This window comes from Vulpes lagopus, chromosome 23 (assembly GCF_018345385.1).
Source record: "Vulpes lagopus strain Blue_001 chromosome 23, ASM1834538v1, whole genome shotgun sequence".
Lineage (NCBI taxonomy): Eukaryota > Metazoa > Chordata > Mammalia > Carnivora > Canidae > Vulpes > Vulpes lagopus.
Window position 1 is genome coordinate 15,683,224 of NC_054846.1, and position 26,088 is coordinate 15,709,311.

At 33.3% G+C, this 26,088-nt stretch overlaps 1 protein-coding gene across 1 annotated transcript in view; it reads left to right on the forward strand.

Moving 5' to 3' along the window:
- LRBA (LPS responsive beige-like anchor protein) overlaps positions 1 to 26,088 on the forward strand; it is a 730,439-nt gene that overhangs the window by 437,624 nt on the left and 266,727 nt on the right. The window contains 3 exon segments of the mRNA XM_041738215.1: positions 12,117 to 12,277; positions 20,069 to 20,215; positions 22,763 to 22,899. Of these exon segments, the coding sequence (XP_041594149.1) occupies positions 12,117 to 12,277; positions 20,069 to 20,215; positions 22,763 to 22,899 (445 nt within the window).

Genomic DNA, 26,088 nt, shown 5'->3' on the forward strand with positions numbered 1-26,088 from the left:
CTATCTTTCTGAGACTTCTGAATGTTCTCTGCATGCACATTGTCCAGCTCTATGACTATTTACTAGAGTGACCCTATAGATCAGAGTCTGAAGACAGTCTTCAAATATAGTATAAGCCTCCATTCTTTCTTTCTAGACATGTTTTAGTACAAGTTGGAAACTCATATTATTAAGTAAAGGGGCTAGATTAATTAAACCTATTGATTAATTCATTGGGAGACCAAATTATCGTCAATATTAGTGATGTGGAAAGCAGGGTTAATTGGGTTTCTCAATGAATCAATGTGTAATAAACCATATATTAATTTATCGAGGTCCGAAAAGATCGCCGGTTTACCATTCTTACCCAACTCAATCATCCACACCAGCCTGTTCATTTTCCTTAACCTTTTTTATTTTGGCCTGCCAGCCAAATCAGTCCTAAATCTTGAGTTGAGTTTTGCTAGCTGCTCTAAGTCTTGTTCTTAGATTGCTGAGTATAGCTGAGGGACAGATCCCACAGTTGTACAGATTAGTGTCACTCTAGATGAATGGTTTCCAATCTCAGCTATACCTTCCTTTATAACAACTTAGCCATCCTTAAACTTCCTTTAATCAGTTTTCTTTCATACTCAAGGCAACTCTTCTAATTTTTAACCCAGTATTCTATCCTTGTGTCACAAACTTACTGTTGAGTACAGAAAGTAGAAATAATCAGGCCAAAATCAGATTCAGTTATTCTTCTCTTGAACCCTAAACACATTCAAGTACAGAGACAGAGATTTTACATACTTCCATCTTGCCACAGAGAAGGAGGTGACTTTCTCCACTTCCAAGGTAGTTACACTCTGTTGACAGGATCATACCTCTTCTATCTTTTTACAGTGCTGTGACTGCCCTTCTCCCACATGTCATCTTCAGTCTTGTGGTTTTTTTTGAACTTTGAATTTTCCCTCTGCAAACATGCTTACATATATTCTTTACCCTCTTTAAACTACCACCCTACCTCCTTAATTCCTTTCGTTGTCAAATTTTTTTTTTCAAAGTCAGTATTATCTCCACCAAAACATGTATTCATTATTATCTAGTTTTCCTTTCACAACTGTAATCAAATTGCTGATGGCATCACCAGGAATCCTTGTATCTGTTAGATGGTTTCAAAGGCACATAATAAAAAACCTGGCTCTAAATGAAGTAAAATTCATTTCTTCATTCACGAAGAAGTATATTATCCTTTAGTATAAAAAAGTATAAGTGTGTAAGGTCTTGGGGGCAGATCTTAAGCTCCATTTGTTTTCCCCAGTTCTGGCTGGGTAAACTTTTACCCCACTCTGTCTTCTTCCTGGTTGTGTTATAACTCCTGGCAACTGGGTCTAACATTTCCTTGTTTCAGCCCATCAGGAGAAAGGAAGAACTACTGTCTGAACCACTGAATAAAAATTTAGCATTTCAGATTGGTGAAAAATGATTGCTAGGCAAAAATATGCAGTGGTTGTTTTAAAGCTTGATTCTGGAACCAATCACTGGCAAGAATGTCAGGATTGTCATAGTTGGCTTAAAGTCAGCTTTCTGCAAATCATCCAACTATTTGAGAAGTAAAGCTTGAGCAAAATTATAATTGTTAGGAAAGAATAATTAGGAAAATTGCACTTCTCAGGAAAGAGGAAAGGGGAGAAAAGCGAATGCTAGGTAGGTAACCAGTGAGTACCTCAATTTTCTAGTTATAAAATCCAAGATTCCCTTCTCTCAAATGGAAACAATTCAAATATCTGTTTACTCATAAATGGATAAACAAAATGCATTGTGAGTGAAGTACTAATACATGCCACAACATCCAACAACATGGATGAACCTCAAAAACATTTTAAGTGACAGAAGCCAATCACAAAATTCTACATATTGTATGATTCAGTTTTTTTCTTTTTTTGTATTCAGTTTTTATAAAATGTCCAGCATAGGGAAAACTTTAAAGTAAGAAAGCTAATCATTGTCAGGGGCTTGGAGCTAATTATTATCAGAGGCTGTTTAAGGGCATTGTAATCAGGGCTTGCTTATATTTTTATTTTTATTTTTTTTTTTTTTTTATATTTTTATTTTTAAATAATGTTTTAAGTCACTGGTAATACCACTTTAAGCAGGTGCTTTTATCCAAGTAATGGCATGTAGAAGTAGGCACACTTCGTTATTAACTAAAAAACATACATTTATATAGCATTTTACTGTTGAAGCAATTTCACATACTCCCATTTCTTTTGATTCCTCACTACAGCCCTGTAAAGTGGGCTAAACAAGTTAAAATTATTTTATGTAAGGCAGTAGAAGCCCAAAGGTGATAAATGATTTATGTAGAGGTCATAGATCTGGTATATGAGAGAACTAAGGTGATTAATTTTAAATCCCTTACAATAAATGAAGCCAAGATATCTTTTTATCCTATCCAGAAATTACAAAGATTATTGGTCTTTAATATAAATAACTGTAAAACTTTAGCTATTATGTATCTTATAGTATGAATTAAATATAAATATGATTATTTTAAGGAGTCTCTCTTAAAAGGTAAACTCAGTTCTGGGATGCCTGGATGGCTCAGTTGGTTGAGCATCTGACTCTTGGTTTTGGATCAGGTCATGATCCTTGGGGTCCTGAGATGGAGGCCGGTGTCAGGCTCCATGCTGTGCAGGAAGCTTGCTTGTCCCTCTTCCTCCCCCTCTGCTTCCCCGTCTCTTGTTTGTTCTCTCCCTATTTCTCTCTCAAATAATAAATAAAATCTTTAAAAAACAAAAAAGGTTAATTCAGTTCTTTGGTACTTTAGAGATAACAGGAAATGTTTTTTTAAAAATTATGTATTCTTATAGATCTTAGGCTCACCAAATAGTTCCAATATGAATAAAAATGCCTTTTACCAATCAGAATTTGTCTCTTTTTAAAACTGGTCCAGATTTGAGATCCAAGCCAGAGTGAACACATTCACCTACCTTCTGCCCTACATACTGTGAAATTGTCTACATGTCTATTCTCATGGAAGGGAAAATGGGAAATAACTGTTATGGGGTTTGGGATTTCTTTGGGGAAAAATAAACATATTCTAAAATTAGATTATGGTAACAGTTGCACAACTCTATACTAAAAACTGTTGAATTGTACACTTTAAGCAGGTGAACTTTATAGCATATAAATTATATAGCTTAACACGCAAAAAAAAAAAAACATTAAAGCTTTCCTTCACTCTTCATCCTTCTAAGCAATTTTTTTTAAGATTTTATTTTTAGGTAATTTCTACACCAAACATGGGGCTTGAACTCCCAACCCAAGCATCAAGAGTTGCATCCACTGACTGAGCCAGCCAGTCATTCCACCCTTCTAAACTTTTTTATGCAGAATTTAGTATTGCTGCTGCCCACTTACTGCTTTGAAGAGACTTTGCTTCTTTGTCTTTTTTGGCACCATGCTCTTTTGGTTTCCTTATTACTGATTGTAAGGAACACTTTTTTCTCTTTCAGTGGTACTTCTTCTTCTGCAATGTTTTAAATATTGGAATTTCCTAAATTTCCTTTTCATTTTTTTCCTGTCTTTTCATTATAATTTTTTCTGGATCTAGCACATACCTAGCTTATACTGAACACTCAGTAAATTTTTGTTAGATAAATATCTAAATTCCTCAACTCCCAACACTGATCAGTCTCCCAATTTCATATCTCTAGCCCAGACTGCTTTTTTGAATTCTCAAGTTAAAGTGATTACTTAGATATACCTGCCCAGACGTTATTAGGTGTCCAGGACATGGTTATTCTCCCAACCACACCTACTTAACCTGTGTCGTTTCAGTTAAATAGCATCTTTATCCCCTCATGGCTCCTTTGTCACAAGCCTCAATTTTGTTCTCATTATCTCCTTTTTCCTCACCCTTCCATATTGAATGTCTCACCAAATCTTACCTATCCCACTTGAGAGAGGTTTCTTGAATCTTAGCCTTAGGCTCTATCCCCCCTCTCTTTTTTTTATATTGTTGCCATGTAACCTAAAAGGCTGAGCATATTAGTCCTCTATTGAGAAAACTTGTTGACTATAAGATGTAAAGATAACTACTTTGGTTAATTATACAAGGCCTTTTGAAATCTGGTTCTAAACCTATGTTTCCTACCTTAGCTTTTGCCACTCTGAGGCTGCCTTGAAATGACCTTTGTTACCCAAACTTTGTAAGATAAGGGTGCCTTTTTATGTGTTTATGCCATCTTCTGTGCTCTTTCTTCTGCTTCGAATGCCCTTTCCATTTTGTCCAGCAGACTCCCGTTTATCATTTAAATTCTTTTAAAAAGTCAGCTTGTTATTTAATTGGTTATTTATTAAGTGCCTGCTTCGTTTCAGTTACTGTGTTTGGTCAGTGAATTAGATAGACACAAACTCTTGTCTTCATGGAACTTACAAAATAATTTCTCATTAAAACCTTCATGAAATAATCCTCTCGGGCAGGGTTAATTAGTACTTTGATCATAACTAAATAGTATCCACTGCATTTCTAGAGGAAATGTCATGTGAAAAGCACATTGGCTTTGAAGTTCATAGGCTTATTACTTACTACTAATGGGCAAGACTTTGTGTCTTCATCTTTAAGGTGAAAATAACTATTTTGGCAGGGCTCCTATGAAGTTTGGTAATAATGTGTATAAAAGAGCATGATGGGGGATCCCTGGGTGGCTCAGCAGTTTGGCGCCTGCCTTCGGCCCAGGGCGTGATCCTGGAGTCCCGGGATCGAGTCCCGCGTCGGGCTCCCGGCATGGAGCCTGCTTCTCCCTCTGCCTGTGTCTCTGCCTCTCTCTCTCTCTCTATCTGAATAAATAAATAAAATCTTAAAAAAATATATAAAAAATAAAATAAAATAAAAGAGCATGATGTCTAGCACAGAGTAGCCAAATGCAATAAATTTTTTCTATTTTATAGTTGTATTGTTTTTGATATTTGATGATTTTAGTGTTTTGGTTATAACATAAAAAATTATAAAAGCATTATTCATATGGATGTACCAAGGATGGTGATAGTTGGCACTAAATAGATGTTTGGTGAATTACTATTTTTTTGAATCAGATTTTTGGGGAAAATAGATCAGATTTGTCTAAATAGTAGAGGTGAGTTTTAGGGCTTCTAGTATTAAACAACATCATTTACTTAAAGTTTTTTTTTTAAGTTTTTTTCATTTATCTTTTGTTAGAGTTTTAATTTGTAGTATAATTTACACTAGATTTTTATTTTCTTATAACTGTGCTTCCTGGTTAAAAATGCTAAGTGAATAAAGAAATGACTAATAGACTAACAGCAGCCAGGAAAAGTGTGGGATTTTTTCTTAAAAAATTGACCTTGTTGCAGTATTATGTTTTTGTAAATTATTCTAAATAACTAATTGAATATGAGTGTCTAAATGTTTATAAAAGCTAAAAGAATATAATACATTGAATAGTACCATGCAGAAATTCATAATTACATGAAATATAATTTTCCATAATTAAATAGTATATGCAATTCTCTAGTGACTTTATATAATATCAAATCTCTATATGAGGCTCAATAAAGAAATAATTCTGCTTTAGAAGGTGTCTCCTTTTTGATCCAAGTAGTTGAAAAGTTTTTTTGTGTGTTTTGTTTTTTCTTTTCTTTTCATTAAGACAGCACAGTGCATAGATCACTGCCATTTGATTTATAGTTGGTTCTTGGTTTTAGGTAATATTCTTTCTGTCTATCTGCATGAAGGCACAGCGAATTTCAGTTTGTGAGATAAAGCATTCTTTTATATTGTATGATGCCCTATAGTACCTGAACATTATTTCACCAAGATTTATGCAGAAAGTGAAACCCTTCTAGAACTTAAGCACTTTCATCTTCTAGCTGACAGTACACTGAAAATGTTTACTCCTTTTTAGAGGTTACCATTTGTTTAACTTGTAGCTAATATCTAGGACGAATTTTTCATCTAAAAATATAAAAATGAAAGTAAACCGGTTATAGGAATTTTAAAAACAGGTAATATAAAAATTTTAGAACAAGATATGAAGTACTAAAATTGTGTAAGATTTAGAACTTTTCTGTAGCCAGAAGAATTTATTGCTGACTTTTGTTAAGGCTATCAAGATTTATCAGGTATTGTCACAAGAAGTGGGTTAGATGGAAAATGGGAAATTTTTCTAATATAATTGCATTGTGACAGTTATTCTTTTTAAAACTAGCATTCTTTTATTGATATAGACCCAAGTTACATTAAAATGACACAACAGTAAGATGGCAGACAAAGAATATATCTGACTAATTTGAGTAAGTGTCAGCTTTAGGTTATGGGATAATTGGAATACATATGTAGCTACCACTGCTTTTAATAATTAACACTATTTTACTTTAATAGAATAATATAAAAAATCATCTACTTTAATAAATCAATATGAACTTAATGACTTCAGTGAAATAAATACTAATGTTTTCCTTTTGTCCTTGATTGCTTTATTCTGTGTATTCAGTTTTGTCTGTTTTTTGACTTTTTGACAATGTGCTTATTAGTCCTGGTCTAAATACCTTTTCTGCTACTGATAGCATCGAAAGGGACTTATTCTGTTCTCTTTCCCCAATGTTAACTCTGGGAAAGAAAGAAAGGAGCCTGACCTCACCCTGTCCTCCAGTTAACCATGGACTATAGCCCTTCCTTTTGTCCCACATATGCAATGACTTATATTTCACTTTTGTAGTTTATTTGAACTCTTTGTATCACAACACAAAGTTCAGTCCCATATATGGACACAGGCTTGGGAGGACGGGTCCTGCGTCCTTCACTGTAACATGTTTAACTCACAAATAAAATTCCTTTTTTTTTTTTTTTAAAGATTTATTTATTTATTTATTTATGAGAGAGAGAATGGGAGGGGGAGAGGCAGAGACACAGGAGAAGGGAGAAGCAGGCTCCATGCCCGGAGCCCGACTCAGGACTCCAGGATCAGGCCTTGGGCCAAAGGCAGGCACTAAACCGCTGAGCCACCCAGGGATCCCCACAAATAAAATTCTTTAAGCAGTTTCCTTGTCTAAACTTGGATAAAAAAAAAAAAAAAAAGAAAGGAGCCTGAGCATAGTATGGAGCAGGAAAAACATAAGCTGCTTTTATAGCACCCTATCATTCTCAAGGGTGTTCATATAGAAAACCAAAATGAGCATTGCACAAATCCAGGAGTGCCATTTATAAAAATTTTGATGCAATCACTGCCCCCTGGAGTTGTGCAGTTTAGTAGCCATTTAATAGAGCTCTGCTCTATTGCACCCAGTTTTTTGGAATTCTCATTTACTTTCACATCTGTCTTCCCCATGAGGCCAGGAGAATATCTTAATAATCCTTGTATTCCTAACATCTGCTCAAGGTGAATAAGTCATCGTTATTAGAAATATTTTAGGATTCTGTTGCAATATTCACCCATTTGTACATTGTTATTGATGTAATTGATGGCGGAGCCATCCCCACCCCATGAAAAGTTACACTTTACAAAACAAAACAAAACAAAACAAAAAACAAAACAAACAAACAAAAAAACCCTGAACTCGAAGTCTTATAATTTACATGTGAAAAATAATAGGTTATTTATAATTGAGCCATTTAACTATTAGAGGAAGAAAGTGTATCATACCTTAGTTATTGGTTCTCTCTTTTACTTCTGTCTTTTCCATCTGATTCTCATTTGGGTCATACTTAATTGTTTTCCTTCATCAGATCACTAATCACATTGGAGCTCAGAAAGGGAATTAATAGACTACCTATTAATGCTTGAGTTGTATTTCTCTGTAAGATATACTTCAACAATCTATTTGATTCTGTTCTTGTAGAACAAAATACATATTCTGTATATTAAAATGACATTGTTTTTTATATTTTTATGTAGATTTTAACGATATGCTAAAGGTATGTGTATACAAACACATGTGAAGGGTTTTTTTAAGTATAAAAATAATTAGATGACTCACACTTATAATTGGGCAGCCCCGGTGCCGCAGTGGTTAGCGCCGCCTGCAGCCTGGGGTGTGATCCTGGAGACCCAGGATCCAGTCCCACATCAGGCTTCCTGCATGGAGCCTGCTTCTCCCTCTGTGTCTCTGCCTCTCTCTCTCTCTTCCTGTGTCTCAATGAATAAATAAACAAAATCTTTAAAAAAAAAAAGACAATTATACTTTTATTGTAAATTTAATCTCAGACTTTGAAATTAGGTAAAAAAAAATTGGGGGAAATCATTAGAAAGAAAAGGTAGAACATTTAATTTTCATGTCATCCACAACTTTTCAAAGACGTGTATTTCTATTAAAGATTTTAGTACTTGGAGGGTGTGCTAATAGGGGACCTAACTATAGCACCTTTATACAGAAGGCTTTATTTCTAAATGTTATGTGACCTAGCCCCACATCCTTAATTTGATTACTTTTGGGGAATCTTTGTTTTAATTATTAGTATAAATGGATATAGGCTAAGCTTGTGACGTGGTATCATATTAATATAATTTTTTTAGATCGGTGCATATGTATAAAGGTATACAGTGATCCATATATATATATGTATATTTGTAAATTCTCAGGATACATAGTTTCTCATCTTACCCATGCTTGTATTTGATCAACAGTTGGTTTCCCCATACTTCACGTTTTTAAAATTTTTCCATCTATATCATTGGTGATAACACCAAAAAATATACAATAACTTATTTAGTTAGTTTATGACCTTATGGGAAGACACTTGCCTTGATTATACCAAATTTGTTAACTTCTTATCCTGTTTTCTCCTACAAAGGGCTTTTAGGAAGGGGTAGAAGTATTGCTTAAATGAGAGTGAAGTCTCTGGGACACCTGGGTGACTCAGCCATTGGGCTTTGGCTCATGACATGATCCTGCAGCCTCAGGATCAAGTCCCACATCGGGCTCCCTGTATGGAGCCTGCTTCTTATAGTATAGTTGGTGATTGAAACCTATACATTCCCCCTTTCCAATACTGTTCTAAAATGACAAAGCAAGCCTCATTTTTTCAGTGATGAAACTTAATACTATATTATTGGAGAGAGCAGGATTGGGGGATAAAACTCTGAATATTTAAGCCTAGGTCTATTTCTATGTAAATGACTTTAAACATGCTAGTAATTACCCTTATCGAAAAAAAGTAAGTATGACTTTTTTTCCCGAAGAATATGTATTACTCTTAGCATCAGAAATTGGATGATAAATGCAATTTTTTTCCAGATAAGGCTAATAGCTACTCCATTATGAGTAAGTTTCTTGAGGGTTTGTATCCTATATCACCTGGAGTGGTGCTTTATAATGGAAAGACTCTCAAGAAAATGTATTGAAATTTTGGGGCTCTAGGATGATTTTTGTAACACATTCTAGATCTGTGTTCTGAAATAAGTGATTTTTGCTTTATCTTCAGGTTATTTTAAATTGTTGTTTACAGGAGGTAGACTACTTGTATTGAGAAAGGTAGTGTGAGATAAAGCTTCAGGATATTGTAAACATTATCATGCTGAGGTATAAAGTTCTTTATTTTTTTTTTGGACTGTATCTAAGTATTTAAAAAATTTTTGGTATTACATTTAGATATGAAGATGAAACTTACCTTAAATTTTTTTCTACTGTATGAACAAATTCTCAGTTCCTGATACATTGGTACCTTTGTATCAGCCAAAGGTCACGCATTATGAACATTTTTGGTTAGTATCAAAGAGCACAAAACATAAATATCATAGTTCTATTTCTTCCTAATTTTAGTTATTATTCTTATACATATTGTCTTTGGGTTACTTGTTAATTTGTGAATGATGTTATAATTCTGTTTTTTCTACTATATGACAAAAAATATCACACACATGCTTTAATAGCTGTTGGATTTGACTTCACCCTCATGCATTATACTAGAATGTATTGTTACCTAATTTAGTAATAATTTTATAATAGGAGCTTAACATCTCTTATACTTTTAATTGTTATCAAGAAAAATGACATCATTTAATTTGACTCAAAATTCAGAAGGATGGATGAATGACAAATTAATAATTCACCACCTTTGCATAATACTGAAGCATAGAATATTAGAAGGATTGATGGCAGAAAAGGTTAACAAATTTTAGCAGCTTTCATTAGCTTTACATCGTCATATGTTTGTGGTGCTGAATGAAATAGGCTTTGTAGGAGATCTCAGTCTAGGGAACTAATTACTTGTGCCGATTGCCGCACTGATGAATAGACCCCTCATTGTATCATTCCCCTGAAGACGAGGAGCAGCCTGTGATTCACGACTGCATCCTGGCTGATATTTGATAATAATTTTAACAGATAAATGTAGGTAGGCAGAATGATGGAGTGCCTATCCAAGCTCCATGACTATCAAAGCCATACACGTAGCCATCTGTGTACCGTCTTTTTGCCTTTCACCTAAGGAGAATTTTATTTTATTAATTGAGTTCAAACAACTGTTGTGTTTTCCTTCTATGTGTACACTGTAGGTGCTTCTTAGTTATTTTTAAATGGTATTATAATAATTACCATTTAAAACGTAGACAGCAAAATAAGAAAGAAGAATAAAAGAGCTTTTAATCTTTCTCTTTGAGGACTGCAATTCTTACACCTTTTTTGTATTCCATTTTGGTTACATTGTATCTCCTTTATGCATGGTCAGAATCAACAAAGGAAATTTTTGATGTTCTCATTGTGTCCCCAGCTTTCTCAGAAAAAAAAAATTGGATTGCTGTTATTTTTCTAAAAATATTTTCTTCAAATAATGTACTGTTAGTTGTTTATGCTTTTGTTAGTCTGAGATAATTTTTTTTAGTCTGAGATAATTTTTAATTAGTAAAGTACTTATTTACAGATTTTGAATTTCTAAAGGTAGCATCTCTGAAACATCAAAATAAGAGTAACTTTTAAGTGGGTATTTTGGAACTGTCAATTGGTCAAGACTAATATGTCAAAGCTGACAGGTACAATTTTATTAGCTCATGAAATACAAGTGCACTTTAGTTTTGCATTAGTCATTCCTTACAGAAGTTTTGATTACAAATTTTTTTGTTATTAAAGCTTACAAGCTTTCATGCTGTGTATCTTTAGTGAATACATGTATTCTGCAGGTTTTTTTTTTTACTGTAACTGAAAAAACTTCATATTAGTGTTTTTCTTATAAAATATTTTCCAGCATGCTAGATTATGATTAGTTAATAGGAGAGAAAGTTGACATTTATATATTACCATATAAAAGATCTACATAATTGGGGAAAATATAGTAGAACCCTTTAAAAAATACATTTCCAAAAGTATGCTTTTGATATAGCAATTATTGCACATCATATAGCATGTAGTTTTTAATTAAATATAAAAACAGGCTACATAAAACAGAAATCCAATCTGATTTGCTTGAAAATAGATTGCTATTTCACTCTATAGGAATGGTTTATTTAAAAACAGTAAATGGAAAAGAAATGCATTTTCTTGTGTTGTTCTAAGCCTCAGGGGCTAAATGTAATGAATATTTTAAGAGATTATTTTAATTAAATTCCTGCACATCTAAACAGAGTAATATTTTATTATCACATACATAACCATGTAACTGAGATATTCATTAAAGTTAACACTTTCTGGACCAAGAATTCATGGTATGATTTACTGACCTTGTGCAAAAAGGCACAAATTAGGAAGAAAAATGAAGGGGGACAGACTTTGATTAATATAGGTAATGCTATACCATATTTATAATAGCCTTTTCCCTATTCTGGTTTATAAATGCAGCCACAGAGAAAGGTGCCCTGCTGAGGCTGAAATGAGGCTGAAATCAGAGCACATGCCACTAGAGTGTGGGGAAACTGATCACACTGTCAGCAATTCATTTTAAAATGATGTATTTAGTGCTCATTTCACCTTCCAAGAAAAAGGAAAAGGAGTTCCTTAGACTGCAAGGTGATATTGTTATTTTCAAGGACATACCTAAGTTAAAGATTGCAGAAAAGGGGAGTGTGAGGTGGAGGGAGAATTAAGAGGAAGGGGAGGGGGAAAAAAAGGCAGAGCAAACAAGGAGAGCTTTATGCAGAAATTCAGTGCTACCACGCTGTTTGATAATTGCTAACATATGTGGCTTCTCTGTTTCATTGTAGTCGTCCTCGTGAGTTCTGGCGCCTTGACTACTGGGAAGATGACTTGCGGCGCCGGCGACGATTTGTGCGTAACCCTCTAGGATCGACACATCCTGAAGCGACACTAAAAACAGCCGTGGAACATGGTCAGTGTATAAACCACTCCTTGCCAATAGCAGCAGGTACAGTACTTGGTAATGAAGAGCATAACTTCATTATTACAAGGCACTGTAAAATGGTCCATACTACATTTCATAGTTATTCACCCCAGAAAGAGAAGTTAAATTTTTTATAGTCAGCGAAAGGTCCTATTAAATTATGATGTCAAGTATATTTATTTATTATGTTACACATGCAAAACTTACTTAACATAGACCCTTTGTTTCAGAGTGGGAAGATAAAATATTTCTTTTTTTAACTGACACATTCAGCTTTGAGTAAATTAATCCAGGACGCCTGCCTTAAATCCATGAATATCAGAAAGACAGCATTTACAAACCAAATAGGTTCCTAGGTTCTGTTGTGGGTATATGATTTTCCCTCAACTATGGTACTTTAGCATGAGATTATGAAGTGGGAGAGATGGTAATAAATGTCCAAGTGCCTAGATACTTTCTGAGCCTTGATTTGTAGTTGGTTGTGATAGATGGCTCCTGGAAAAAGAGAATAGACATTATTTTCATATGTTCCTGTTCTGCATCATCCTGTTATCAGAGCTTAACAAAACATTTTCCCCTTTTTTTGATATAATGCATATCACTATGATTCAGATTAGACAGAAGCCTGATGAGCAAATTGGAGAAAACTGAAAAAGTCCTTTGGATTTAATAATGTATTCTCTTTGATCAGAGGGTTTCACTTAATATTTTTTAACTTTTGAAAGCCATTTAAGATACGTCGATTATTTAGGGGGAAAAGCTCCTTTCTACATTAAAATAATCTTGATTTTATAAAATATAAATTGGTTATTTTTAATAAGATAAATAGTTTTAATTCCCTTTTTTCAAGGTATTGGTTTAACATGCAGCAGTTTATGGTTAAATGATAGTATGTAGTATACAAAATAATTGTTAAATTACGTTCAGTAAGGATATTAGGAATTTAGATTAAAAGTCTGTGATCTTAGGTTTGGCCTCAGTCAGGCAGCTTAACCTCTTGCACTCAGCCTTAAAGAGCCATTTCTGGAAGAAAATGTCCACAATATGTCATCAGATATAACACCAAATGTGACATCAGTCCTTTAAAATAAATGATCATACAGAGAATAGTCAATAACAAAGTGATCTAAAAGCAATAATAGTCTGAGGGCCCTACATCTTCAACTACAGGAGGTGGGGAAGGAGAAATAAGATGTAGAATTAATTAGGCCACTTTTGCTTTTAGGGTTCATGTGCTTTTTATGTGGTGCTATAGATTCTAGAATTATATTTATTTTCTCCTTTCTTTTTTACGCCTTTTGGCTAATGATTTTTACACTGAAAAAAATCAGCTTAATTTTGCAGTTTTATACTTTTCAGTGAAACAGATGCTACCATGTGCACTTTAATTTAATTTAATAAGTATCTTTTTGTCTTCTAAACTGTCATTTAACATTGAGTTGTGAAGCCTAAAGTCTGTCAGTGACAATAAAAATGTTTTCATGAAAATATTTCCTTTTTTATACCTTGAGAGGGAGACTTGTTTTCTAAAATTATACATAGGCATACATTTTTTATTCGAAAGAATCATTAGTAACTGGATTTAAAATTTGTTGTATAGGTGTAATATACAGCTTATTAACATCCATCTTTATCAAAAATAGTACATGCAACCATTTTGGGAATTGCAGAATTTTTCATAATGAATAAATTTGGATTTTACTATTATTAAACTTTGCCTTTTAAAATAATATGTGAACTTTTTTTTTTATTTGAACTTTTTTAACGCTAAGAAGCTGGCCAAAAAATATTTATTAGCAATGCTTACTGTCATTTAAGACTTTTTTCTTATCCTGCATGGAAGCAGATTTCACTCTAATTACTCTAAATACTAATTGAAAGGTTAATATAATATTAATTCATTACATTTAGAGAGAGAAGTAAAATTAAGCATTTTATGTAATTCCATCTTATTTGACAATATTCTACATGAATTTTACAATGATTAGTATTTAAAATACTTCAAAAGATTAAAAACAAAAATTTAAACTTGAAATGTATTTTTTAAAAAGCTAAATGTGTAGAAGCTGCTTCAGTGATCTGCCAATTAAGGAGATATGTCCTATCAAAAAATAAAAGATAACATCTTTTTGATAAAAGATACAGGTCTTTTGTCATATTTTGTATATACTTTTAATTTTAAATAATAAATTATTAGACAATTTACAAACAGCATGTAGATTATACAGTGGTATAGTTTCATGTCAGCATAATTTATGCTAATTCATTATATAAGCCAAGAACTTAATTTTTTAGTATTTTATTAAAGTATCTTGTAGTTGACACTCAATTTTAATTTTGTGTTAATTATGAAATTCTTGTTCTTTAGCCTTAACTTAATAAATAAATAAGCTAATGAAAATAAGCATTAAAAATCAAGTTAGCAAAACAAAACAGTTAATGTGATCAAGAAACAGTTGAAATTACAGAATTTAGCATGGATAAATACTATGCTTCAGTGTTGAATTTGAATATTTAAAATAGATATTACTGAGGATAAAGTGTCAGTTTTAGATTGTTTTCAAGACTTCTCACCTTTATTTATAATTGATTTAACTAAAGAGACTGGATGTTGTTTAATGCAGAATCTTAAAACATCATGAACTATGTTATTGTTATCAAAGGGAAACATCTAAATAGAAATGCCGTTGGAGATTAGTTATGTATTTTAGTAGTAAGAGCCATCTTTTTTATAGATTGATTTGATTTGAAGGAAAGCCTCTGGTGTAAAGGTGGCAGAGTAAATACCTAAAGAGTGATGTTCTCTGTTCGGGCAATCGATACTAGCCCCATGACTCTACTTCTGGCTACCTTCTAGTTAAAAACAAATTTTTTAATTCTGACAATTTAATTGCCCTTCCCAAGTTCACATTAACTTGCTTGGGGAAAAGGGCCTTAGGTAATTTTTCAAAGAGAGACCCTCCAAAGTGGTTATTTATAAAAGTCATTTTGTAATGGGAGATTTCTTTAACTTTGCAGAAACTAAGTCATATTTTTAAATTAAAATTAATACTTCCTCTTATTATCAAATATTCTTTATGGAAATTAGCAGCAAGCAAAGGTGGGTACTTGATTCTTGAGGGCACTTTCTTGCATTTTATAGTTTAAAATTTATTAGAAATTAGTTGTAATGATTTGTAACATTCTCCTAATGCACAGGGGCCAGTTTGTCAGTTATTTATTATCAGAGCATTTTAGATCTGGAAAGAACCAAAGGCTAGTCTATTCTAACTTTATTCTTTATATATAAGGAAACTGAGGAAACAAAAAGCCACATAATTCTTGGTAGATATTGGACTAAAGCCCAAGTTAACTGACTAATCAAGATTTTCGTATTGAAATGCTATACAGTCTTCTAGAATTCATTGTTAAATATAATGAGAACTTTACATTTAAACTAAAGCTGTGTAAAAAATATTTTAAGTTGGTGGAAAGATTGGTTTTAATTCAAATAATAAAACAATTTAGCAGTAGAATCCTATTGAATTCAATGGATTTTCATTTTGTAGATGAAATAATAGAAATACATTTCACTAATAGAAATATATAAGGAAAATTTAATATAGTTTCAGAAGTATCTTGTAATCATATCAAATGATACAAGTAACTCATCTGGTTTTCTTGGGATGACAGATCATATAAAGATCTGAAATCATACCATTCTCTCATAACCTCAAGAATGTCAGATACTTTTGCTTCCTTTTTAGGATCAACATATATTAGGTTCTGTAACTAAAACTTTTGAGGAACCCATGATCATTAGGAGATGAGCTTGGCTTTTCTCTTAATCTCCTAATTAGATGGTTTTGTAGTTTCACTAATGTTTCTAGAATAAATTGTCTTGACTTGGAACCCTTTGGAAATTGCATAAACTATAAAGTTTCGGATAGTAGTTGTGTATAAGATATTCCTTAATTGTCTTGTTCAGAATAAGCAGTTATAGGTACTCCAAATCACATTAAATGAATACCCATATTCATTTTTTTTTTTTTACACTTAAGGTCATTTTGTTATTCCAGTAGTAATTTTTTTAAATGGTTAATTCTTAATATATAAACTTCTTTTACTGTAATACGGAGTATTGTTGATTCTATTTCACTGGTACAGTGGCCTTTTAAAGGGGGTTATATGTCATAGGTGGAATAGTTTTCTGTATTCTATTTGTTTTAATTTTACTTAGCTAGTTTGTGTTGCATAGGTAAATCAACTCATGCCTAGGGCTAGCTCTAAAGAACTTGAACTTTACATTTTGAGGACCAGTCTTTCTCTGAGCCCTCTCATTGCTCTTAGCTTCAGTGAATCAAGTCATGTTTCAAAGAAAGTATTTTTGACAGATTTCTCCAGTTTTATGTAACAATTGCAGTTTAGTTATCAAGTTAGGGTAAATATTAAACCAGAATAAAATGTGAGACTACATGAAAGTAATGTTAGTAGTGAAATGAAAAATTTAAATAGTTATCATGTTTGGTAATAATTTTATTAGCCGCAAAGATCTGAATTAAGCTTTGAAATGGAACCAGAAGTGTATTCTAACTTCATCCAATTAAACTTTTCATACTAGTGTGGAATATACTCACAAAAAATATCAAAACAGTTGGTACTGGTTTTAATGATTGATTGAAGTAAGGCAAACAGAAGTTAAAAATACACTTTCCCCAGCACATATAAACATGATAATTATCTTTTATTTTATGCTTGGGATAGTTTTGTTCTAATTTTGAAACAAAAAAAAAAGTTCTTTAGCAGAGAGCTATTAGACCACTGAGAATTGAACACCAGCGCATGTGGTGTGTGTTAGAGTACTGTTGGTAATTTTACTGCTGCTAACTTAAAATCCTCAAGGGGGAGTTAATTACAGGAAAACCATTCTAAATATCAGTAAGCTGCATATTTTCCATGACAAGAGGTTTTTCAGTTGAGGTTGAACAATTCCAGAATCTGAGCTTGTAAAAATAAGTAAATAAATAAATTAAAGTGGGTGTTTGTATGCATATAGTAGACTTATAGTACTTCAAAAATTTTTCATAAAATTTTATTTAATTCAAAAGTTATTTTGTTTTAGTATATGTCAGTATGATGAGAACATATTAAAAAAATTTTAAGTTCCAGTTGGATGGGATAACAAATTATATTTTGTGGTCATTTAAATGAATGAATTCATTTACTGAGTTATTTTAAACCACTGCATATTGCTACTTGGCTACTCTCATTTTTTGTAAATGTTTGCAGATTAGAGAGCTTTTTTCCTCCCTATCCCCTGACCCCCGAAGTAAGCTTGGTTTACGTGTACTTCAGGACATGTATGGTAATAATCATATAGTAATGAACAAGATATTGGATTTGGTTGTTTTCTGATGTGTTTGTCATATGCTCATCAAATTTAGGTTTGCAAATTAATATTTTTGTATTGTTTATTATAATTTTCACTTAAGGTTAAGTTGAAAGAGGGAACTATGAGAAACAAGAATTACTAAACTAATTTATAAATTATGTATACACTGATATTTGTATAGTGGTTAAGATACTGGTACCATAATGCTTGGATTTCAATCCTGACTCTACTTTTCACTAGCTGTGTTGTGTTGGGCAAATTATATAGCCTCTCTGAGCCTGTTTATCCATCTGAAAAGGTGAAATTAGCAGGGGTTTATGAGAATTCTATGAATTAAATAAGTGAAGTGTTTTGAACATTCCCCCGGCACATGTTAAGTGTTATTTTAGTATTAGCATTATTATTGCTAGTAATATTATTAATGCATTGAAGAAGGAACTGCAAATCTAGAAAAAGAGAATGTAGCATTGATTTTGTAGTAATATCTGATTGGCAATTGTTAATTTATCATGATTTGCTTTATAAGAAAATTAGAAGATAGTGATTTCTCTTGTCTATCTCAGTGACCAATTTATTTTTAGTAACATTGATAGTAAACTGGAAAACATCTTGTTTGGGTTCAGGCGAGTGTTTATTGATTTCATCAGTAAGGAAATACAAATATATGAAACATAAACAATTATATAACAACTTAATGCTATTTTCCAAAAAATTAGGGGGTTTTGGGTATATTTCTTTGTGGCTTAAAAAGTAAAGGCATTTTAGTTAGATACTTTTAATTTTTAAAAAATATTTATTGAGACTGTCATATGTGTATGGCGCACTATGCTTGTTATTTGTGGGTATGAAGGAAAATAAAATTTGATTTACCCATGGAGGGTATTTAAAGCTAAATATAGAGAGTTTCTTCCCATGACTTCCCTACTTAATATGAAACCACTATTTTCTTTTAAAGTAGCGACATTAGTATTGTACATAAATGATATACATTGTGAACTCACAATAAATATGATAAAAATAAACTTTTGCTTTTGTTATCCATAATCCTACCTATTAAAATCAATGAAGCTTTGATTCATCAAAACATTCAATATCATACATGTAGTTTATTTAGAAAAAATTGTATAGATAAATATTAGTCATGTTACTGCAGACAGTATCCTTTCTGGGTTTGGGCCCTAATGCCTAGGCAGAAACTGCAATGGAGCAAAAAAGCCTCGCTAGCCATCTGATTTCCATATCAATAGCTACTGCCTGGGTGGATCAGGTGCTTTGCCTCCTGGATTTCCCTAGCTGGAAACCCGGGAATATCAGTAGTGCAGCAAAGATTCTAAACTTTTCCTTATATAACCGCTGTGAGTTTTTAAAAATTACAATCCAGAATTTAGTATCTGTTTTTATGTATTTCAGAAGGAGAAAGCTGCTCAAAGCAGTGGGAGTTACCCTGAGGAGGAATACAGGGTGTTGAAGGCAGAATTTTGAGTTTCAGTGTTTTCTCCATTCAGCTGCACCTTTGCTCCTCTTTTTGGTTCAGTCGTTGGCTGTAGGTGCTCCACAGAGCTTCTTCGTTTCCTAGATTTGGTGTATCGTTTTCCTCTTTCCTCTCCTTTCTGACTGCCTTGTCACAATGGTGAGAGTCTGGTGTTGCTGCTCCCCACAGGCTGCTCCAGTTCAGGCCCTATAAGACTGCTCAGACACCTCTCCTCCCAAGCTTTCTGTTATGTTTGCCCCCGGGGTGTCTTAGCCTTTTAGTCTAAACACACGGAGGAGGTAGTGTTTGAGCCGCCACTTAGTTTCCACAGTGTCTTACTCTTGGATATTTATATAAAGGTGACGTGGGGGTCCGGGTGGGCTGAAATGTGGGCAAGGGCAACATGAAGGCAGGAGGGAGGATTGGAGTTACAGCTTTTTTGATGTCAGCTGTGGCTTCAGTATTGGGCTTATATCCTCATTGGCTTTGGATCCCTCTTAGCTCTGACCCTTCTTACGTCTAAATTTCTTTCCACGCTCCCCAACCATCTCATAATATTTTGTCAGTATAATCATTATTTGCAGGAATGACCAGCCTTTCTTATTTCTCAGTATCAAGTAGGTATTGTTTCCAAAACTGGGTTCTGATTTTTCCTGCTAATTTCCCCAAAATGTGCTGCCTTTGAACCCTCTCTTGCCCTAACTGTAAGTAAATAAATGGTTTGGTGAGCGGTGCAAGGGTCAGATTTAATGGGATTAGGGTGCTTGTTCAAGGTAACATTAGACTAGGCTTGGGGAATCACGTTTGTCAGAAGGAACATGTGTGCCATCCCAGTCACTTTCCCACAGTGGATGACTCTCTGTAAAAATGATTGACCATCGTTGGCCACCTATCCTTACCTCACTTCCCTGCCCCTCTGCCAAAGTACTCTTCCTCGGAGCTGATGGACAGCTTTGTTTCCTTTTCATTTCAGCTGCAGATGAAGATATCCTCGCTAAAGGAAAACAGTCCATCAAGAGTCAGGCTTTAGGAAATCAGAACTCAGAAAACGAGATCCTCCTGGAAGGCGACGACGATACTCTGTCATCCGTGGATGAGAAAGATTTAGAGAATCTCGCTGGTAAATTCAGTGGTTGTGTGGATATTTCAGCTAGCTCTGGGCTAATAAGCATCTAATTACTTACTTTTTCATCTGTAACCGCTAGGACTACCAAGTTTATACACCTACAGTTACTTTACATAAAGATTGTTTTTGTTCTTCCAAACATTTTCACTCTAATCTTCAACACTGTTTCCCCCTTTTATTCCCCATTCTTTTCAGTTTCTTTACCTTCCTCATCTTTTTCTTTTATGAATAATTTTCACTATACAGGAAAAAAGTTTAAAAGCAGCATTAACAAAATTGCTTCACCCATGGGAGTTACCTAATCTCTGTAAAATGAGAGCTATAAGTAAAATTTTGCCAATTGTTTTGTAAATAAAGCTTGGAGGCAGATGAGCTATTTGCTTTGATATAGAGGTCTTAGTGAACATGCTGCATATCCATTTAGCTCTCTCAAAAAATCCATTCCAAGAATGCTATCGCTTTTTACAGGATCCACATATTTTACCTGATGTAGGAATTTTGATTTGCACTCTGCAGATTTTCAGTTTTACTTCCCTTATGGGAAAAATTCTCTTGTTTAGCCTGAAATTTTAGTCATTCATTAAATGCCTTTTTTCTTTAATGCCTATGGCTCTCTCCCTCCAGGAGCAAAGTGTGAAGGATTCTACAATTGCCGTAGGTGAAAATTATACGATCTTCTATTTTGATAATTTTAATTTAAGAGAAAAGGCATCAGGAATTGTTCATTTATTGATATATTGCAACCTGTGAATTATAATGCAGTGAATTATAATGAAAAGCAAAAATAGAGGATGGTATCTTCTCTGATGACCATAAACCTCTCTAGAAAGTAAAATAAAATTAATTGGAGCACACTGTTAAGGGTTTGGGGCTGGGTGTAGAGAGTAGGCAGACAGTAGGATTCTCTAGCATTTTCCTTCATATCTATTTACCCATTTCCTCCTTTTTTTTTTTTTTTTTTTTTGCTTCTGTTCTTGCTACTAGTAATACATGCATACAGTAATAGAGGTGAAAGGGGAGTTTAATTATATAATCTTGACAATGGCAATAGGATTAAGAAGTAATCCACACTAATAAAGTGGTGTGGGTTAGAAATGAAGTGGAAATTGTCAGGGGTCTTCTGTAGGACCTGGGCTGCCCTAGCTCCTGCAGCTGTCTGCTTACCCTGTAATTGAATGTCTGAGAGTGATTGAAAAAATGTTATTTCTTCTCAGGATTACATGCTAATGTACAGAGGGCAAAGGAGACAGCAAAAGAACACATAGCTGCTTATTTCATCCATTTATAGGGATGAGCTTTGGGAAATCATGGCTGTTCTGCAGCTATCTGCTGCCCATCTGCAAACACAATGTATTTGTACATTGGGAATAGAGGGCAAAACCTGCTCTGATCTCCACAGAGCATCCCTTCTATTGTCCTACTGGCACACATTAAGATTGATGTGAGATTAAGGACCAGCATCCTCTAACAATCGATGGAAATGTCGATTCATCTGAATTTTGAAACACTTATTCACCCATTGATTACCTGAATAGGTGTACCATGTTTATAGGCACTATATTAATTCAGAACTATAAGTGCCAATCTTCTTTTGCTGTTTTCTTCACTTACAGGATTTGTACAGTCAAGAACTGGCATGGGATTTCAAATTCTTACTCTTTGTCTTTCTACATAAATATATACTTATTTATATATAATATATATATATGCAATTATTATTTTTAGTCCTTTATTTTAGGTTTAGCTTTAATATACTTTATGCTGTTCTATTTGTAGTGAATCTATTGTTTTCAGTAGCAGGCTGATTTGTCTCTTTGATAAGCCCTGTGGAGATTTGATTATTCCAATAAAAATTCATTCACTTGGAAACCCACCCTCCAGCTGTTTACTCCCAGAGTCCCTGAACTACACTAATATTAGATTTGGAAGCATTGAACAATATTTAACAGTGGAAAGGCAGGCTTAGAAAAGAAGTATTTTTACCAATCTTTCATGGGGTAAAGTTGTTATAGAAGAGGTTTTGTGTCAACCTGGCACAAAATCTTTATCAGAGAATATGGTGTAACGTTTCTCACTTCACTAATAAGCTAGTGATCTTTCTTGTAATCATGCTTCAGCCAAACTAAGCTAACCTCTGGCCTTGGAAGCCTATTGAGTCTTCCTTGCTCCTGGTGGTTGTTCCATGTTGTTTGATAGCCTGGGGCTTGTTTTCTAAATGGAATGTGGAAGGACTTATTTAGGCAGAGCCACCTTCTTACTAGGAGATTAGACCAAAGCTTTGCAGACTCCCTGTAAAATAATTGCAGCCTAGTTTACTGTTACCATGAACCTTCTACTATAAATCTCTTAGTAGGAGAATCCTAATAACTCTGCATTTTCAGAGGAAGATTTGGGGTTCACAGAATTTCTAAGTGTAGACAATCTGGCAGACAGTTTGGTGCTAGAGGTGATAATTTAAAAATAAAATTTCTGCTTGAATCTATTAGATTTTTTTGAAAAATGTCATTCCAATTTGTGTGGCTTGTCTTTTGCTTTTGGCAGGTCCTGTTAGCCTGAGCACACCGGCTCAGCTTGTGGCCCCCTCTATTGTAGTAAAGGGCACTCTTTCTGTCACCTCCTCCGAACTCTATTTTGAGGTGGATGAAGAGGACTCTAACTTCAAGAAAATCGACCCCAAGGTGAGAAGATGAGGAGTGGGTTTCCCTTTTAAGCTTTCTTTTCTTTTGATGGGATGGTGGGCTGCTGTTGGGTAGTATTGGCACTGATAAAATCTGACAGACTTCGTTTGAATTTCTTGCTGAATTGCTTCTGCCTATATGCAAGGCAGCGATCTTCTTTAGCTTATGATTCCCTTACCAGCTAGTTAGATTATTGAAGTTCATTTAGATTCAAAAACAATTTCCACTTAATTGCGTTTATCATTAGCTCATTCTGGGGTTGGAGGAGAACCACAGGGAATATCGTCCATAAATATATTTTGCCACAAAGGGTCCAGGGTGAATTAAGCTACAAAATTCAGTGAGGTTGAGGGTGGAATTATTTTGTTTAGCCTTTATATTTTCTGGATATAATACCAATATATCACTCTCCTTGCTTTGTCCTCATGACTTACTACTCTGTTGTGCACGCAAGCATGTCTTGTGTGTGTGTGTGATACCTCTGTTTCCCATTACCTATAGTCGATTTTACAAGGCACTGCATAATTTCCTATTCTTAAATGAAAATGTAATTTCCCCTTTAAAATGTATTTCTGATTACTTCTTAGACCTTGGCAACTTTATTTTACTAAGAAACATTTGTGGCACAGCCATAAAGCCAAAGCTAGGTTTATTTCATGAAAGTGAATGGTAGAATTTGTTCTGATAGGAAACAGTCTCTTTTAAAAGGAGCAAAATAAGCAACCTGTAGAGAGAAGTGGCTTAAAAATGGAATTATTTATTTTATAGTCTGATAGCTGGTTTTTACACACATATTTTGAGTTTATTGGTGGGAAATTCTTTGGTTTTGTAATCATGTGAATTATTAAATTTTAGTGATTTAGAAGTATTTCAAAGCAATCATTGATGAAAATGTTACAATTTTATTTAAAACTTTACAAACAAATCATCCCTTGTCTTACTTGTGTTTCTAGTACTTCATTTCGGAATTGCTGCCTTTTTTAAGATAGGATTTGGTAGGCTGTATGAAAGGAAGGCTGTGTTGGAACTGTTTTGATCTCAATAATTCAGCTAATTCACTGTAGAGAAAACTTTAATTGTGAAATTACATCAACTGGAAAAATTTCCTACTTTGTTACCTGGCTGTAATGTCTGAAATTGTATTTTCATTTCTTTAGGAAATGAAGGTAACCAAAATTACCTAAACTCTCTAATTTATGATACTTCGTATGTTTGAGAGGCTAAAATTTAATTCAGAATATTCTATTATGCTTTTGGACATATGCGGCATAGAATCTAAAATATAATGTAATTTAAAAGTGCCTAATGTAATTGTTCTCAAGATTAGGATTTCTGCCAGTCTTTGCAGTAAGGCTCTTTACAGTTATTTACTCTCTTTGAGAGAAGTTATACCCTTTATTTCTCTCTGATTTTATTCTGTGCAGCATCATTAAATTTATTTTTCCCCTACTACTTGTGTAATACAAAGATCTTTTAGCCTATTTACAGCATTTGTCTTGTACACTGCAACCTGCCTAATGTTACAGAAATCAAAGTTTTGCTAATTTAAAATTATTCTTAAAATTTTTCAGTTACTGGAAGAATTTTTTATTTTGTATAGACATTGGGGCTTTAAGGTATTTCGTAAATGAGGACACTTGTGTTGTGTTTTTCCTTTTTTGTTGGTGATACCTGCATTAAATGAGGTAGGGGAAAAAATACTGAATTTGGGGAATTGTTGTTCTTGTCAGAACTTAAAGACTTCTTCCTGGGATCATTGGAGGGAGATAGTGTCTAATGCTGTAAATACTTGCATGCATAAGAAAAAAAAAAGGTCATTTTTAAGATGTCATTTTTATCTTTTAAACTAAACACCGTGCCCTTAAATCATTTCTTTGTCAATGTGAGCACCTTCTACTTGCTTTGAAAATGTTCCTAAAAATCAGAACATTTTCCCCAGAGAGTAGTTCATTTTTATTATTTAAAAAAATCAGTATATTTGTCTGAACCACTTAGTATTACAGTGAGTTTGTTTTACATCTACAGGAAGAGAGATCAGAAAAAGATACAGTGTAGGTTGAAAGAGTAGAGATTATTTCAGAACTGATAAGATCAAAGTTTATATTTCTAAAACAAAACTATTTTTACTGGAATTTTTACCAAGGAATCTGAGAACTTAAGCCTCTTTTGTCAAGTGAACTAGGCATCAGATCCCTCAGTACCTTTCTTGTTTCTCATCCATCTATGCTGTCCTGTGGATCATCTGTCCATACACTCCCTCCCCGACACAAACTTCTTCCTCAGATCTTTAAAATTCCTTTTTAGAACATTTTTGTCTACATATCTCATTAATGGATTTTTCAAAAAATTAAAAGCTGAGTAATTCAAAGAATAAAATTTAAGTATTAAAGGGTAATATCTGACATGTATTCTCTACCTGTGCCTCATCATTAGCATATCTAATGGAGTATACTAAAGACAATATGAAGAAGACAAACCAAACCAGTTCCTTTGGGATACTTTCAGTTTTACTAATTATTTTATTTTTATTCATTTATTTCCTTGTATTAAAAAGAAATCTTTGTTAATTAGTTGAAGTGTTGAAACAAGTACATTGGATTGTTAACTTAGAAAAGCAGGAGTAATATACTTTTGCTGTTTGTAAATCCTTGAAACTAATTTTCTTTAGTTATAAAAATGGTATCAAAACCTTTCTTGTTTCAATTATCTATAAGCACCTTCTGAAATAATTCTGGGAATTTGATTTAAAAAATGATCATAGTTATGTCATTTGTAACTAAACCTTAAAAAATTGAAGTAGTTTATAAATCTGGATTGTTCATATCACCATTTGCTGGGAAAAAGGAATGTTGCTATAACCATTTTTTTTTCCCTTTTTGGTATGGTTGATTTAATTGATAAGTTTTCATTATTTAATCTCGAAGAGGACAAATAATTGAAAGAAAAGTATCAACCAATCATGTTAACTATTCAGAAAAGATCCATGAAGATTGCCTTTATTTTTGAGACTCGGAGTGGATTTTTTTAAATTACGGCATAAGAAAGCAAATCTCTTAATTTTTAAGTGAAATAATTTTTTTCTAAAACATAAAGATCAAAATCTTTTTTTCAAGTGTGAACAAAGATATTACTTTAAACTTCAAAATTTACAGAACAAGTAAAATATTATAGTCGAGTAAAATTAATACT